Source organism: Rhododendron vialii, chromosome 13a, assembly GCF_030253575.1.
Source record: "Rhododendron vialii isolate Sample 1 chromosome 13a, ASM3025357v1".
Taxonomy (NCBI): Eukaryota; Viridiplantae; Streptophyta; class Magnoliopsida; order Ericales; family Ericaceae; genus Rhododendron; species Rhododendron vialii.
The window spans coordinates 1,514,792-1,531,801 of NC_080569.1; the positions used below are offsets into that span (position 1 = coordinate 1,514,792).

General features: G+C 37.1%; 1 protein-coding gene across 1 annotated transcript; it reads left to right on the plus strand.

The window, feature by feature from the left end:
- The first annotated feature begins 5,471 nt into the window (after nucleotides 1–5,471).
- LOC131315114 (zinc finger protein GAI-ASSOCIATED FACTOR 1-like) lies at nucleotides 5,472–11,395 on the plus strand. The gene is made up of 3 exons (XM_058344187.1): nucleotides 5,472–5,909; nucleotides 7,196–7,592; nucleotides 9,811–11,395. The coding sequence occupies exons 1-3, from the start codon at nucleotides 5,663–5,665 to the stop codon at nucleotides 10,886–10,888; spliced, it is 1,722 nt and encodes a 573-aa protein (XP_058200170.1). The 5' UTR covers nucleotides 5,472–5,662; the 3' UTR covers nucleotides 10,889–11,395.
- The last annotated feature ends 5,615 nt before the right edge of the window (nucleotides 11,396–17,010 follow it).

A 17,010-nucleotide genomic window follows, 5' to 3' on the forward strand; every position in this document is an offset into this window, starting at 1 on the left:
TTTATTCGGCATTCCTAATCTTTGGAAATAAACCAAAACAGATAAGTAAAAGTAAATAAGTTCGTAAAGTAAACAAAGGTTATTTAAATTTCTCGTTGTTTTACCTTCCTCATAAGAGAGAGTCAAAGTTAAATAAACTCGTGAAAAGTTTAAAAGAGACTAATTCTAATGCTCTTCCAATATAAGCATGAAAAAAAAGTTCTGCTCGAAATATTTTGCACCGTGAGAAACACATCGCCGAATGTCGATGCATATTCATTCTCCTACCATTCTGCTCCTGCCAAGGGAGTGATTTTAATCTAAATGTGGGTTGTTTTCTTTTAAATTCATGCTTAAATTTCAAAGTATATGTTACAAAACACTTAAAAATTCATGTAATCATTGTCAATAGTTAAAATTTACTAAGTTTTTAATTTTCGACTCCCCTCCATATAAATCCTGGCTCCGTTCATTTCAATATGTGTTGGATAGCCTGATTTTGGGAGCCGGTGTGGATATGGATGTTATCTGGGCTGGATTTCTTAATGTTAGTATGAGCCTAATGTTGGCCCTGTCCATTTGCATGCCCTGTTCCTAGAAGAATTGTTTAAGAAGGATTCCTTAACAGTTAACCCAAAGAATGCAGAAATTTTTTCTTGGACAATACCCGATTCTTTGTATGCTCACGTGTGTGTATGTGGAGAGAGAGAGAGAGAGAGGAGCTTGGACATGATGAAATTATTACCCACCTAATAAGGGCAGTGATGATGACTCTAAAGATGATTAATGATTTCAAGTAGGTCACTATTGATGCAAAGGATTCTTCTTTTTGGGGTCACTTCTTTTAGATCATCTTTTACTTTGAGTCAAAAGGGTTCTCGATTTGTCTAAAAAGAACCCCCTTTTTGCTACCCTTTCTATGTACATTTTTTTGCAATCAAAACGTAATAGGAGAAGTTCTTTACTTAGGCTGTGTTCCACAACCCAAATAAGAACTTATTTTTTGTTGAATAAGAAGGCTTGTTCCTCAAAAAATAAGAAGGAGGTGCTTATTTTTCAGAATTTATATAGGAACCAATGGGTGCCGGAGAGGGAAATCGTATTAGCGGCCGCGCCGGCTCATCTCCGGCCACCGGACGGCCGATCCGAGCCGTCCAAAAATTCTAAAAAAAAAAACCAAGGGGGCTATCGCGGGAATCAACGGCATCCGAGGTGTGTAGGGTGTATGATCCGAGCACCCCTTTTCCGTGTATATATAATCATCACATATACACGGAAAATGGGTGCTCGGATCAAGCACCCTACACACCTCGGATGCAGTTGATTCCCGCGATGGCCCCCTCGGTTTTTTTTTTTTGAATTTTTGGACGGCTCGGATCAGCCGTCCGGTGGCCGGAGATTGCCCGGCGCGGCCGCGGGTACGATTTCCCTCCGCCGGCGCCCATTATCATAGCAACAGTCTTATTTTTTGTATAAGGCAACTTCAAGCTAAAAAATCATGTGTTTACGCAAATAATTTTTCTATCACTATGGATCTTGTTTGATAGATCTCATTGAGATCTTTAATACGGTGCAAAAAAAATTGAATTTTTTTTTTTCATTTACATGATTTTTGAGTTTGAAAATGTAAAAGGAACTTTTTATTTGGGTTTTGTGGAATGACCCTTCTTATTTTTTAAGGAGAAGCGGCAAAATAAGTACTTATTTTTTAAGAAGGTTTCCGGAACGGGGCCTTAAAACTTAGGTCCTGTTTCAGGAATCTTCTTAAAAAATAAGCAGTTTATTTTATATTTTTAAATTTAAAAATAATGTAAATGAAAAATAATTTTTTAATTTTTTTTGCACCGTATTAAAGATCTTGATAAGATCTATTAAACAAGATCCATATTGGTAGGAAAATTATTTGCATAAACACATTATTTTTTAGTTTGAAATTGCCTTCTTAAAAAATAAGTACTTATTTTACGTTCCAGAACGGGGCCTTACAAGGAAAAAGTTGAGGTTGACCGGATAGTCAGGTTTGTTCTCTTGAGGTCTCAAACTTTTATCATGTGCATAGTCTCTAATAAGTTTTTCTTCACTTATTACTCTCACATTTTTTTTATCTCTCTGTTCACTACCCAAAACCCTTCTTCAAAATTAATCCAATGACCATGCATAGTGTTTCAGGTCAGCTTGCGCGCACGTCGGACTTATTCTTACAGCCCCTTCCACAATCTTTTTACACGCTTGCATGTGGGAGTGAGGTGGCCTAAAAAATTACTAGCAACGCAAATTGACCCTAATACCTAATTAGGAAAGAGCAAATTAACTCCCAAATCTGAAGCGAAAACCGCCAGACCAACCCTTTGCTTATCTTTTCCTCTCGTCCTTCTATTTAAAAGAAGATATATATTCTGGATACAAAGTAACAAACACGTCCTTATCAATTAAATTTTTGTAATCAGACGGAATGGGTTTCTTCAAATCAAACGTCTTTGTCATTATAAGACATGATTAAGATTAACACTATATAATATGGTTTACCAAACACAGAATATTAATTAGGCAAATGGACCGTCTTTTATGTCGGTTAATTTTAAGTTTTAACCATGTGTCTTCTTTGCTAATGTCGATTAATTAGCAGTTAGCTCGGCCTTGCTTAGGAAGCACTTACGACTGACTAAGGCTCCGTTCCGGAAATCTTCTTAAAAAATAAGTACTTATTTTGCCACTTCTAATTCAAAAATAAGAAGAGGCATTCCACAAAATCCTTCTTAAAAAGTTCATTTCACATTTTCAAGCTCAAAAATAATGTAAATGAAAAAAAAAATTCAATTTTTTTTGCACCGTATTAAAGATCTCAATGAGATCTATCTAACAAGATCCATAGTTGTAGGAAAATTATTTGCGTAAACACATGATTTTTGAGCTTGAAGTTGCCTTATAGAAAAAATAAGACTGTTGCTATGATAATGGGCGCTGGCGGAGGGAAATCGTACCCACGGCCTCGCTGGGCCGTCTCCGGCCACCGAACGGCCGATCCGAGCCGTCCAAAAATTCTAAAAAAAAAAACCGAGGGGGCTCGCGCGTGAATCAATGGCATCCGAGGTGTGTAGGGTGCTTGATCCGAGCACCTCTCTTTTCCGTGCATTTTTTAGAATTTTTGGACGGCTCGGATCGGCCGTCCGGTGGCCGGAGACGGCCCGGCGCGGCCGCTGGTATGATTTCCCTCCCGGCGCCCATTGGTACCTATATAAATTCTACCAAAATAATTACCACCCTTTATATTTTCCGGAACAACCCTTCTTATTCAACAAAAAATAAGTTCTTAATTCCTTTCTGGAACACAGCCTAAGGATCATTCAAATGCTGCACTAATAACTTTTTTAATGGTTTTTCATTAGCAAAATATAGTAAAAGTGTGAGGTCCTGAGTTATAACTTTTTTGTGCCGAGGCATGTTGCCCACGGCCACCGCCATGGTCCCCCACTTAAATCATTGTTTGCTTTCAGGGGGAATCAAACTCTGCCATATTGTAGTCGCAGGTTTGCGCTTACCACTGAAACAATGACTCATGGATGGGTATATATATTATTTTTGATGCTTCAGGATGTCTGAATCATTTTATGCACACTGATCCGGAAATGCTTGAAGTTGTACAAAGCCCATAGAAGTAGACAAACCATCACTAAATTCAACAGATCCAGCGTGGAAAACACTAAGGCCACAATCAGCACTGATTTTTTTTAATGTATTGACATAGCATTTCAGTGCTATGTACTACTTTATTTTGCAAGAACGGCCACGTGGAAAATGCTATTTTTTCTAACCTGAAAAACATGTATATACAAACCGATGTACCACATAACAAAATAATGTTGGGAGGGGGTGCATCTTCATTAATTGTCTTTATTTCTTGTACTAATGTATTGTCCAAATCAATTTGGTTAGTTCCCTGCGCGCCGACTTATTTGGTCCACTAAGACTTGGATAACATATGATTGTCGAAGAGCGTGGGTGCCAACGTTGTTGGAATACTCGCTGCTCGTTTGGAATATGTGATGACATTGCCTTGAGTTCTTTTAACCTTAATTAATTGGTAACCTTCTTTCAAAATTGATTTTTAAAAAATTTATTGTTCAAAAAAAAAAAAGAATTAATACTTAATCACGATCATCGAGTGTTCAAGAAGCGATAATACTCCATTGTTGTCAATACAAATAACGCTTCCTATATATGTAAAAAATTAAAAAAAAAGTAAAGATAATACTACAAATAAACAAACAAAAAAAAAAGTTGTTATTTAATCTAGAAGAAAAGTAGTAAAAGATAGCTGTCCTCCGATTAACAAAGTGAACCAACTACGATGTAACTCGAGATTACATACAGCTGTTGCTTTCAATCTTGCTAATATTCTTAAGCACACTTACAAATACAAAATCCCTCTATTAAAAAAATTGGAGGGAGAAAGTAACATAAGTATTTCTAAAAGGAAACCTCCCAATCAATTTAAAATTTTCCAAATTGGTGTACTTAGTGACATAAAACAATTAGGGTTTTATTTGATGCACTGGACCACCACAATTATAATTATACTAATTGATCCATGCATATGTATTTGGAGTCACGTCATGGGGTCCCTGGATGGATATTTAGATCGACTTTGGTTGTACTGTGAAGCTTACTGGAATAAGAGAGGCTTATTTCTTTGTTTCTTTTTTTTTCATGAAATTTTGCCCCTTTTAATATTGGAAAATTACAACCTTACCCAACTTGTTTCGATCACCCATCACTTGATCTTTTTGTGTTTTTTTTTTTGTCCCATCTACTTTTTTAACTCAACTCTCTCTCTCTCTCTCCCAAACACGCGAAAAAAATGGAGAAGAAAGACTTTATTACTATACCTTGTCCCAAAATAAATATTTGGTGCACAAGACGAGGACTTAAAATAATACGTTTTCTAATAGAATTTTTTTTTAACTTTTTTGATAAATTAAAAGAACTCATGGATATCAAGTAAATTATTGAAAAAGTATGGATTTTTCTTGCAAAATTTATATTATTTTTAAATTCTCGTTTTGCGGATTAAACATTTATTTTGGGACGGAGGGAGTGGATGCTACCACTAGTTTCTTTGTTCTATGGGCATTAATATTTCCATTTAAAAATCAAATAAGTTTTTGTCCTTGTTGATATCAAGTCTGAATACAATATTATATGGGCAATGATAATGCCAAAACTGTTTTTGTTGGTGCCAAAACTCTAGTGTGCAGTGTACAAGACTTTTATGCGCTCTAATTTTGACATTATCACCACCCTATTATATTTGAGGTATATATTCTACATCATAAAATCCTAAATTCTCTCCGGATGGAAGAGGCTGTGAGAGTTTAATTCGAAGTGCGCGCAAACAAACCTAAGACACCAATATTAAAAAAATTGTATTTGAGTACCAGTTGTCCGATATGAATACTATATAAATATAATACAAGCCAAAGTAGACCAAAGTTGTTGTGTTCTTCTTCACCAGAAATAGAGGAGTATTCCCTGGGTCTTTTGTCCTCCTCTAGTGAGTGCAGATTCCTGCTTTTGTGTGTTCACCAAAATACCAGAGAGAGAGAGAGAGAGAGAGAGAGAGAGAGAGAGAACCAGTTAGTGAGAAAAAGGAGATAAAAGACAAACTTGGATCTAGTTATTTCTAATGTCAAGTATTATGTCAGGTGAAGTAGACGATCATGGGAGCTTCTTCTCTTCAGATAATAATAATAATTATCCTGGGGAAGAAGAAGGAGAAGAAGAAGAAAAACTCCAAAAGCTTCCAGAAAAGCAGCTTGTACAAAAGCGTGTCGGCGGCTCGAGTTCACGGCCTAAATCCACTAATGGCAATGGATCAACCACTCAGCCGCAACCTGCAGCTAAAAAGAAAAGAAATCTACCCGGAAATCCAGGTATTTCGAATCAACCCATAAACCTTGATTATGATTTTTTGTATTTTTTTCTCGGAAAAAGGAAGTTTATTAAAGCTCGATAAAGGTATATCGAGTAATCAAGGAAGGATTGAGATCACAGCTTTAAGTATGCATCATACCTATGTTGGCACTCATACCATAACGAATCGTATATGCAAACTAACGACCTGTAACCAGAAAAACTATGAACAATAAGATAGAATTCCATGTTCTTCTTTGGTGACCGGACGACCCGCCTTTGAATGGAGAAGGAGAATCTGTTCTAACACTAATCGTTGTTTCCAGATACGGTTTCCGCTTTACAAACCGGCACTGGCTCCGTAACCAGAACTACATTTTAACACTTGATTTTCTTTTCTTTTTGGACACCATTCAAACGATCTTGAAAATCCTTAAGGGTTTTATTTCTGATTGATCATTGTGAGTCTTCCAAATCGATCAACCACTAAGAAGAAACATGACTTTTTAATCCCTTGGCCAAGTGGACAAGAAAGCTAATTAATATATACAGTATTTGCTTCTTACGGAGTCAAATATATGCTTCCTATGGAGTCATATAGTCGAATCTCATGGAGACCAAACAAATATTTCAAAACAATGAGATCACTAAAAATAATCAAAATGTACAAGCTGATCCGGACATCCGGTTATAAAAAATAAAAAAAACAAAAAAAACTTTTTGAAGTAGTTAGTATGATCATGTTTCGAAGACTAATAGGAGTAATTGAGCGAGTGTTTTAGTTGGCAGTTGGATCATCGAATTTAATACACAGAATTTCCATCACAACTTACCTGATTCCAATAGTCTAAACAAATAAATACAATATTTCGGAAGACTACATTTGATCAGCTCCTAATTATCCCCATTTGAAAAATCTACTGGAGTAGTAGCTACGTATTTCTTTTCAAATTAAGAAGGGTTCAATAATTGCTTGGAGACTCTCTCTCTCTCTCTCTCTCTCTCTCTCTCTCTCTCTCTCCTAGAGTCTACTGGCCAAGGAAGTCTTGGACTGATCTGCTGCATGTTCCAAGAAATTTCTTACAATAGGCCGGGTTTCTATAATTATATCATTTTCATTTATAAGAAAAATCATGATAAAACTATAATTTGGATAAATCACTTCTTCTACTTCCTTGACAATGATGCTAACTTTTTATAAGCTTGTTGTATTTTTCAGTCGTGTTATAAAGTCATTTTTCGTATTAAAAAAAAAAAACACTTATAGAATTTTGCTAATTAGCTGATTTCCACTACTATTATGTAGATCCGACTGCAGAAGTTATTGTTCTATCACCAACAACCCTAATGGCAACTAACCGATTCGTGTGTGAGATTTGCAACAAAGGGTTCCAAAGGGACCAAAACCTGCAACTACACCGAAGAGGACACAATCTACCGTGGAAACTGAGGCAAAGAACAACCACTGAGGTGAGAAAAAGGGTGTACATATGCCCAGAGCCGTCGTGCATCCACCACAACCCCACTCGAGCTCTGGGAGATCTAACCGGCATCAAGAAACATTTTAGTCGAAAACACGGTGAGAAGAAATGGAAATGCGACAAGTGCTCGAAGAAATACGCGGTGCAATCGGATTGGAAAGCTCATCAGAAAACTTGTGGCACTCGAGAGTATAGATGTGACTGTGGAACCATCTTCTCCAGGTTTGTTTTATCTCATATATAATCTTTATAGTTATGGATAAGGAAAGTGGTATATATACAACAAAACAAAACAAAAAATTAATAATAATAATAATATACTGGAAGTTTATGATTTAAATCGTAAGAGACATAATATGGAGAAACTTTTATGTATCCCGGGGATACCAAAGGGGTTAGTATCCCTTCTGGTCTGTTTCTTATTTTTCAGCTATTTTCTGATCATATTTGGATAATTGGCTCCGCTCATTTTGTAGAGTTTGGCGAGAACTGTAATCATACCATAATTTGTGTTCATCGAACTTTAGTAGGTACATGATCGGCACACGTGAAATTTGAAGAAAATCAAAACTGGGTCCAAAAAACACTGAATTGGATCCCAATTTTGAATTTTTTGTGATTTTCACGTGTGCCGATTATATATCAAATAATGTCCGATAAACAAGATTTTTGATATTAATAAGGTTCTCAGCAAATTCTACAAAATGAATGGAGCCGATCATTACAATGTGATTGGAAAATGACCGAAAAATTAAAAATGAACTGGAGGGGATACCAATTCCCTTGATATCCCCGGTATACATAAAAGATAACGTCATTGAATAGGTATTATAGTATGTAAGAAAATTCTGTTTGTACAGTATTATTTACTGATAAACGATGCATCTTGAAAAATGACTAGAAGACGTGCAATAATTCGCTGTCGGTGAACCCGGATTTGGCCAAGTGAACATGCATGAGAAAATTAAGAAGTGTTTGTCCTTCATGATTGCATGTTCCAATTTTACGGAAGCCAACTATTCTAAACTTTTGGGCCACTAAAGGGTTTGCCCGATCGTTAACTTTAGGCCGTGAATTTAGTTGAAGTGCACGAAAGCCCCAAACATCTAGTATCAAGAAAAATAATCCGCTATCAGTACTGCACGAAACTCGCGACTATAGATCAGAGACGGATCTATAGGTGGTCATATGGGGCCATGGCCCCGCGTTGTTTCAGATTTTTTAAAAAACAATAATTAATATTAATAGTATTAATTATTTTTTGTTTGTTTGTTAAAAACACATAGATATTGTATTTTGTATTGAGTGTTATTTAGGCATTTAAATTCTATAAAAATGTGTTCATTTTAGGTTCCCAAACCCAATTTCTCTCTCTGTACTATGGTCTCTCATATCTCCCATGAGTTTTTTCTTCAATTATTTATCTCATTCCTCTTTTTATCTCTCTCCACTTACTATCCAAAAAATCTCCCTCAAAACCTAGACCGAACAAACTATTAGATTTCCGAACCTTGAAATTTCAAAATTTTCATAGTTTGGCCCCCGCATTTACAAAATTTTGGTTCCGTCCCTGCTGTAGATTATAGATAGGAATGCGTTGCTCCACTTTTTTTCCATTTATAAATAGGAAAAATCCGAGGGAAAAAAAAAGTGCATGGCGGCACGTAAAGTTGGTGTATCATAGTAATTAAGTATTTTGCATGTTTGAAAGACAATTAAAAAAGGGATTAATTATTTAGTGGAGTATTATCTTATGAGCTGTATCTGATAGCAATATCAAAATTGCACCTACTGCGAGTAATGTTTTCGAAATCAAGGAAGAAATATTAAGAAATGGCCGACAAATTGACGACTACTTCTTCTTCTTCTTTTTTAATTTCCTTTTAGATGCCTTTTTATACTCTCCAAGAGTCAAATCCAAGCCCCACCACCGCTCATCTAAACAATTTTTTTTTTCTTAAATCTAATGTTATTTTTTTTCGAATTTTCATACAAATCATTTATGATAAAGATGCAAGGGCGATATTCTGGGTAGTAAATTCTAGTTATTATTGATTTTAAGAGGGTGTATATATTATGAAATCGTTAAACCATGTGGCCGAACTGAAATAGTATATATAATGTTCTCTAATTGTCTCTTTTTCGATCATGTGTTAGAAAAGAAGCTTGAGAATCTGCTATGTGCTCCAGCTAAGGTGCTAAGTGGTCGGTCACATCAAATTGTCTCTTTTCTTATTTTTTGGAATTTATGACCCCACTTCCCTGCTTCTTAGGACGTAACAAATTGTGAGTGAAACATTCTCTGGTGAGTATCTAAATTCAGATTAGATTTAAGTTTCTCCGATTTTCTAGCGATGGCCCCGTAACAAGTTCGTGCATATAGATGATAGATCGGTTTGTATTTTCTCTTGACCTAATTTATTTAGCTTCCATTGTGCAGGAGAGACAGCTTTATCACCCACAGAGCATTCTGTGATGCACTAGCTGAAGAAAACAACAAAGCAAACCAACGAGGAGGGCTAGCTCCCAACATGGGCTCAAACATACAAGCCCAATTTCCTGACCAGCTCATGTCGCCTGTGCCCATAACCACCAACAGCCCAATGGGCTTTTTGGACTTCAACACCAACTACGATTCCAAAACCCCACTCAAATCCCTCCCTCAGGAGCTCTTACCGGTGCCGTTTAAGCCCACGAACATGGTCGGCGACATGTTCTCGACCACTTCGGGCTCCCTGTTCGGCGGCCCAAGAGGCATTATCAACTCTTCAACTTCCTCTGGCCTTCAGCAGATCAGTCCAAACAACTCACCATCAGGCTTCAACTACGATAGCAAGAACGGGAGCCCACTTTCTAGTGGGTCGGCCCACATGTCCGCAACGGCCCTTTTGCAAAAAGCGGCCCAAATGGGTGCAACGGCGAGCAATAGCAATATCAACTCGCCCAGGATCCAAAAGAACTTTATTAATAGTGGGTCATCATCTTATGGTGCAATGGAGCATCATAACAACAGCTCGTTTGATCAACTCTTCCAAAATCATCAGTCAAATTTGATCGGAATCAATGGTGGAGGGTTCATCAATCCATTGTTGCAAAAGGGCCCGCAAGAAATGTCCCATTTTTTCAGCACGGGAACCGATGGGAATGAGATGGACTTGTTTGGGGGAATGTTGGTGGGTGGTCATCCACAATCTCAAGGGTTATTTATGAAAAATCCAGAGCAAGAGGATAATGATAGCTCTAGTCTGAGTCAGGGGAGGGCTCCGGTCAGCCGGAATGTGATTGCGCGATCGACATTCGGAGGGAGTGGCAACGGCGATAACGTGACCACGGTTGATTTTATGGGTGTTGGAGGGTCAAGTAGACCTCCGAATTCGCATCAACAACAACAACAAAAGTCATTGGAATTGGAGGCATTAATGGGTAGTCAACAGAGAATGCAAATAATGAATAGTCAATTCGATGAAGAGCTCTTTGAAGGGGAACTAGCCATGGAAAAGCCCATATGGGATGCTTAATTGATCAGAGTAGGGTGGTTCGGTTCAATTGTACGACTTGTCGTTAGCATTCTGAGATGTGGGTTCAAGTCACAAAAGCAGTCTCTCCAAAACTGATGTAGGCACTATACGTGTTGTCCTTGATCCCGTTTTAGGGGAAGGCTCGTGTATTGAGTTGCCTTCTTTTTCTAGCCTTTTCCTTTTGGGGGGGGTTCTTGTAGATCAGTAGCATTGCTGCAAATTAAAAAGTGAGAATGTAAAGACTAGACACAACATGTTGTACGCATTATACAGTGCATCAATGGGCATCCGTAGGCTCGGCACCAAGTAGCTATTCTCAGGCTTCGGCCTTGCTTTATGTCAATGATGAAGCAGGCCTTTGTGCAAGATCCAATTAGAGTTTGGTTTCTATAATCCTTGGTTAGCAATTGCCTGATGTCTTAATTGCACAAGGATCTTGCGAAGGTAAAAAACATTGTTTCTACTTTACTTCGGTTCTATGTGTAAAGGAAGAATGGTTTTTTGATATTTCATTATTCTCATCTATGAGTTCAATCTATGAACACCTTACCTATAACATACAATAAAAAATAAATGTAGTCTGTCCAATTTAAAATTGGGCTCTGAGCTATTGTTGAAAGTTAGTGTGAGCTGTTTACCAAAAAGAAAAAAGAAAGTTAGTGTAGAGCTATGGCAAAAGCTTTGTTTGTTTCTAAGCGAGAGAATTCTAAGTAAGAAATTGTAGCCATTTGATGAGTAGATGCAAAGTTTTTTTTTTTTTTCTAATGGGGATTTCTTGATTTTGTAATTTGCACAAAGCAAGTGTACGGCATTACTAAACAACTGTGAACTTCATTTGCCACGTATTAATGTGGGTTCTCCTTTTTGGCACACATATTACCTGACAACGTTGATAGGTCCGTATGTATGCCATGTGTGATTTAGCATAAGCTCCAACTGCCATAACTAACTCAATCCCTTCAAATACAACCGTAAGTCCGTAACCAATCACTTCCCGCCAAACCCCCTCTTTTCTCTCTATAATTGAACTATTCTGTTTCTCTGGGGACGGGGCAGACACACACACACACACACACTCTCTCTCTCTCTCTCTCTCTCTCTCTCTCTCTCTCTCTCTCTCTCTCAAAAGTGATTTACATTCTTTGGGCCGCCTTGCTTCTCTGAAACTCGAAACATAGCCATGGCCTCTCATGACCACAGTAACTCCCCTGGACCCCTGCTCGTGAACAAAACGACTTCCACTTCCATTTGATAATCCCCCTCTTTACAGAAGTTGTTATAGGTGAATAGATTATTAAAGCATTCCCCATAGTTACTGACGAAAAATTGTCTGTTCTGTTCTGTTGATAAAATTCAATGTGGAAGGCATTTCAAGAACACACTAGATCCATTTTCTTGTGATCCCTGATAATTTTTTCAAGATTGATGAATTCATTCGTGACTATCAAGTAGCTGGGATACAATTGCCAGAGTTTCGGTGGATTTTGAGGCCCTTCAAAAACCTACTGTTGCCTTTTTGGTGGATTTTGTCACGAAGTCTTGTTTTGGTAAGATCTAATAAGAGTAGATTCTCTCATGGTCAAATAGGAGCTAGGTTGGTGAACACAGAAATATGGTTTTGGTCCTCCCGTAGAACGGGGGAAGCGAACTTGTCACCCCTAAGCCTTGGGATTTGAATTGCTTGTACTCTCCTAGAATGAGGTTCAACAACCTCGATCAAGTCTGTCTTAGGTTGTTTCAATAGGAAGATAGTTTTTTAAAGCCTGAAGGCCGGTTATCGTAATTGGGGTGGGACAAGTACACAACGCTTGAATGTACAAGCAAAATGAAAAAAACCAAACAGTTACGAGTGTTTCTAATGCTAGGCTACGACTTTCATGTAGAGTTTGGTTTATGTACACCAAACAATACACTTTTATTGAACCAAAATAAGAAAAGGAATTCAAGATTCAAAGAAATGAGCAAAATTCCATTCTAGGGAATAAACCTCAAAAGGTAGTGAAACTATGTCTCAATTAATATATTCAATATTCTTAATAATCAAAAAGTTACCAAAATGAGAGACAACTTATCTATTTATAGACTCAAAACCCTACACACACTAAAGACACTAAAATGACAACAATACCTCTAAATCCTTCTACATCACAAGACACAACACACCATTTTAGGATACCTCACACTTAGACAAGTCATTCTCATACTAGAGTTTGTGTCTCCACTCTCACACTTACACCTTATACCTTACTTGACACTCAACTTTGTTGACTCTATGTACAAAATAAGCCCCCATCCCCTATTTATAGGGAGGCAAAGGAACATTTTAGAATAGTGTAGTCCTAGAATAATAATAAGAGATTATAGAGAGACCTAAACTATTCCATCATAGTCCAGAATATTCAGATAGAACCCGGAAGGTTCTAGCATATCTCGGGACTTTCCAATTAGATCAAGAACCTTCTAGTATAGTCCATTTCATTCCGGAATAGTGTGGATGTTTCTAGTGAAACTCGGAATTTTTCCAAAGCATCTAGAGACTTCCAAAGATCAATCGGTGATGGCTCTCAACATTTTAGGCATACCAAACAGTTATGAGTTATCTAGAATTGGTGATTAAAATGTCGAAGCCATTTTATATATATATATATATATTAATGGGAGATGGAGGAAAAATTATCAATACACCTGGGGCACTGCCACGTGGTGTTCCAAACTCTTCTTCCACCACACTTGTGCGATAGAAAAGAGTTTGGGGCATCGCCACATGGTGCTTTAGGGACATGGAATAATTACTACTTGAGATGGAGATTGCCAACCCATCAAAGGCTTTCTATACCTCGATCCCATATGGAAAACCCATCAGGCTAGCACAGGTACAAAAAAAAATTGGTATTACTCATGCACTAAGGCTGTGTTTGGATTGCAAGTTTACGACAGAAAAGAATATAAATGCCTAGATATAGATGTCTAGATTGAATGGCATATGGATAATATAAAAAAATGGTGATGAATAACCAAATGAATCTAAACTAACACCCTGAGGCATAAGATAGTCGATCATAGCATATATAATTAATCCTTATCAACACTAGTGCTTGTCCACTGGCAATAATCAACATCAACTTAAGTAGTTGATCTCCAATATCCAATGGACCGTCTTCTTTTGTTGCTTTTGCACAAAAGCAATGGTAACCAAGTGGCTGCAGGAACAAGAAACTAGTGTCCTTAGGCTTCACATCATCATCATTTTTGTTTAACTTCTCCCACGAACCAGCAATAGCATTACACCTGAACATGGTTTGGTTCTTACAAACCCTGATGATTTCCCCCTCATACTCCATCATGTGATAAAGGCCAACCTCACCATTCTCTATAATCTCTTTCCACTCATGATCAATTTCCATATTATAGATAATTGTCGTTCACCACGGATCGAAGCAGTACACATGCTGTCCACGAATGAGGAAACCATTAAATAAATTTAAGAACTGTACAGTCTCACCGGAAAAAGAAATCTCAGGCCAACCTGTGAAAAGGGATTAATTCTTACTAACATTTGTCGGTATCCATTCAAACAAGAAACAATTTAATTCCATGAGTAATGAGATATTAACGTGGAATGTAATTATTTACCTCCCAATCTACAAGATTTGAACTTGACACGCACCATTCATTATTTCATTATCATAATACTGTGTTTGGATCAAGAATTGTGGAAGAGAGAAGAAAGTGTCAAGGGCCTTCACGCGTACAAATTTCCCGTGAGCACACACTCGCAATTTAAACACAGCCTTTTTCTTTTATGTCGTAAACTCGCAATTCAAACACAGCCTTAGTGTGTGAGTTTACCATTTTGTACCTCTGCTAGCCTGATGGGTTTTCCATATGGGAGATACAGAAAGCCACTGATCAGAACTTTTTGGTTTTTGGCAGTCTCCATCTCCCATTCCAAAAAATATATAACGGCTTCGACATTTTAATCACCAATTCTAGATAACTCATAGTAATTGTTTGGTTTCTCATTGTAGGTTCAGGTGTGGTGGAGTCGTCCCTTTCCTCTTACCTCTTACTTCACGCCCCCGCAAAACTCTCTTCATATTAAAAGAACCTGAGAGACACAATTGATCCAGGTTGTCAATCCTCTTTCCAGGAGATATGCAGAACTTGAAATCTGAAGGACTATCATATCGGTTTCAAACTGATTGGGCACTCAACGAATGGTTGGTTGCTCTTCCTCAATGTTGGATCCAGAGAAATATTTACTACAACATCATCCATTGCTTATGGAGTGAGCTTCCCCTGGTTCCATGGGAGGTCGTGTTTACTACTGACCTCCCACAAGTCCCCCATGGCAATCACTTAACCTTTGTTGTCCCCAGTAACCGAACCTTTTTGGTTGAATTTATAGGAGGGATAGTGGAGCTTTTGCAATATAGTAGAGTGGAAAATGGGTGGATGAGATGCTCCTATAATATTGTTGATGAAGCCCCCAACCCCAACATCGTTGGGATAGAAATAATGCCCGGGGGGAGACACGACCTCGTGGTTTTGGACTCCCAAAACCTGCTTCATTTTTTCAGCACAAATTTTGATCGTAGATACTACTGGACCCACCCAATCCCTCCTGCCTTTTAGATGAATCTAACACTATAACAACCCTAAATATCTATAATAAAATTAATGTTTTAATTACAATTCTTTCATTTAGATGTTAATATAGTATTCTTTTAATAAATAATTCAATTTTTTTAATGAAATTATTTAAAAGAAAATACTAAAAGAGTAAATATGTAAATCTATATAGATATATAGATGTACATGCAAACCCTAACCTAGATTTTTTTTACAAATCCTAGCAAGTGGGAGAGATTGATATCCAAGTATAATCATAGTGTATAATTAGATAAGGAGAGAGTCATAATTGTTATTTTAAGGAATCCTAGGAAAAATCTAGCTATGATATGCAAAATCTAGTTAGGATCCTACAAAAATCTAAATATCCCTAGATTTTATAAGATATATTAAGATTGGATTGTATTTTATTAGGTATTATATAGATTTTGCTAGATATTCTTAGATTATATAGGATTATATAAGATATGATTAGGATATATATTCTAGATATGATCTAGATCCTTCCTTCATTAGTATAAATAGGCATAACCCCTTTCACTTCCTTTCCACACACCACCAATCATCCACTTCTCACATGCTTCATTAGTATGAGTTTGGAGAGAGAGAAAGAGAGAGAGAGAGAGAGAGAGAGAGAGAGAGAAAGAGAGAGAGAGAGAGAGAGAGAGAGAGAGGGGGGGGGGGGGGGTGGTTTCGGCTAGAATTCCACCACCACTTGCCTTTCACCATTTGACCTCAATTTTTAAAATTTCTAGAAGTATTTGTGTTTCCAGAAAAAGAAAACTACTTTTTTTTATTCTTCGGTCAAGCCGAAACAACATTACTCTGCCCGCATTTTCACCCGACGTACTCCGTAGCCGCTCTACCGCCAAGAAAAATGGTAGAAACCTCTTTTCTACTCCCCTAAATATAGTAGTGCAACGTGTTCGTTTGATTGAATTTTCTAATTACCAGCATATTAGTTTGTTGGAAAAATTGAAAATGTTAATCTAAGTTATCATAGCTAAATGTTCGGATGATTGGAATTCAAAATGTTGGAGTTAGAGTATGATCGTTATAATATTTGTTAATTATAAAAAAAATCGGTTTTTATGCTAATTGTACAAAAATAAAAATTTACCTGGAAACTTAGAAATTGTATTATGTGGCTAGAACAGTTGGTTCGCTGTCATTTATTGATTTTTACTAAGAAAAACATGACTTAGAAACTAGGTAATGGAAATCTGAAGCCAACTGGTGTACGTGATTAACTTTAGTTGTAAAATATCAAATGTGTTTACCAACAAGGTGTTACTCCTTTATTATGTGCCGTTATAATATTTGATGTTAATGAAATTAGAAATCTATTATACCGCATAACTTTAGCAAGCTTTGAAAGAATAATATGAACGTGTGAAATGATGCATGTGTACGAACACGAGAAACGAGAAATGGAATACGAAAAGAAATGAGAAAATAAAATGTAAAAGGGTCGATGATTGTGTGAGCAT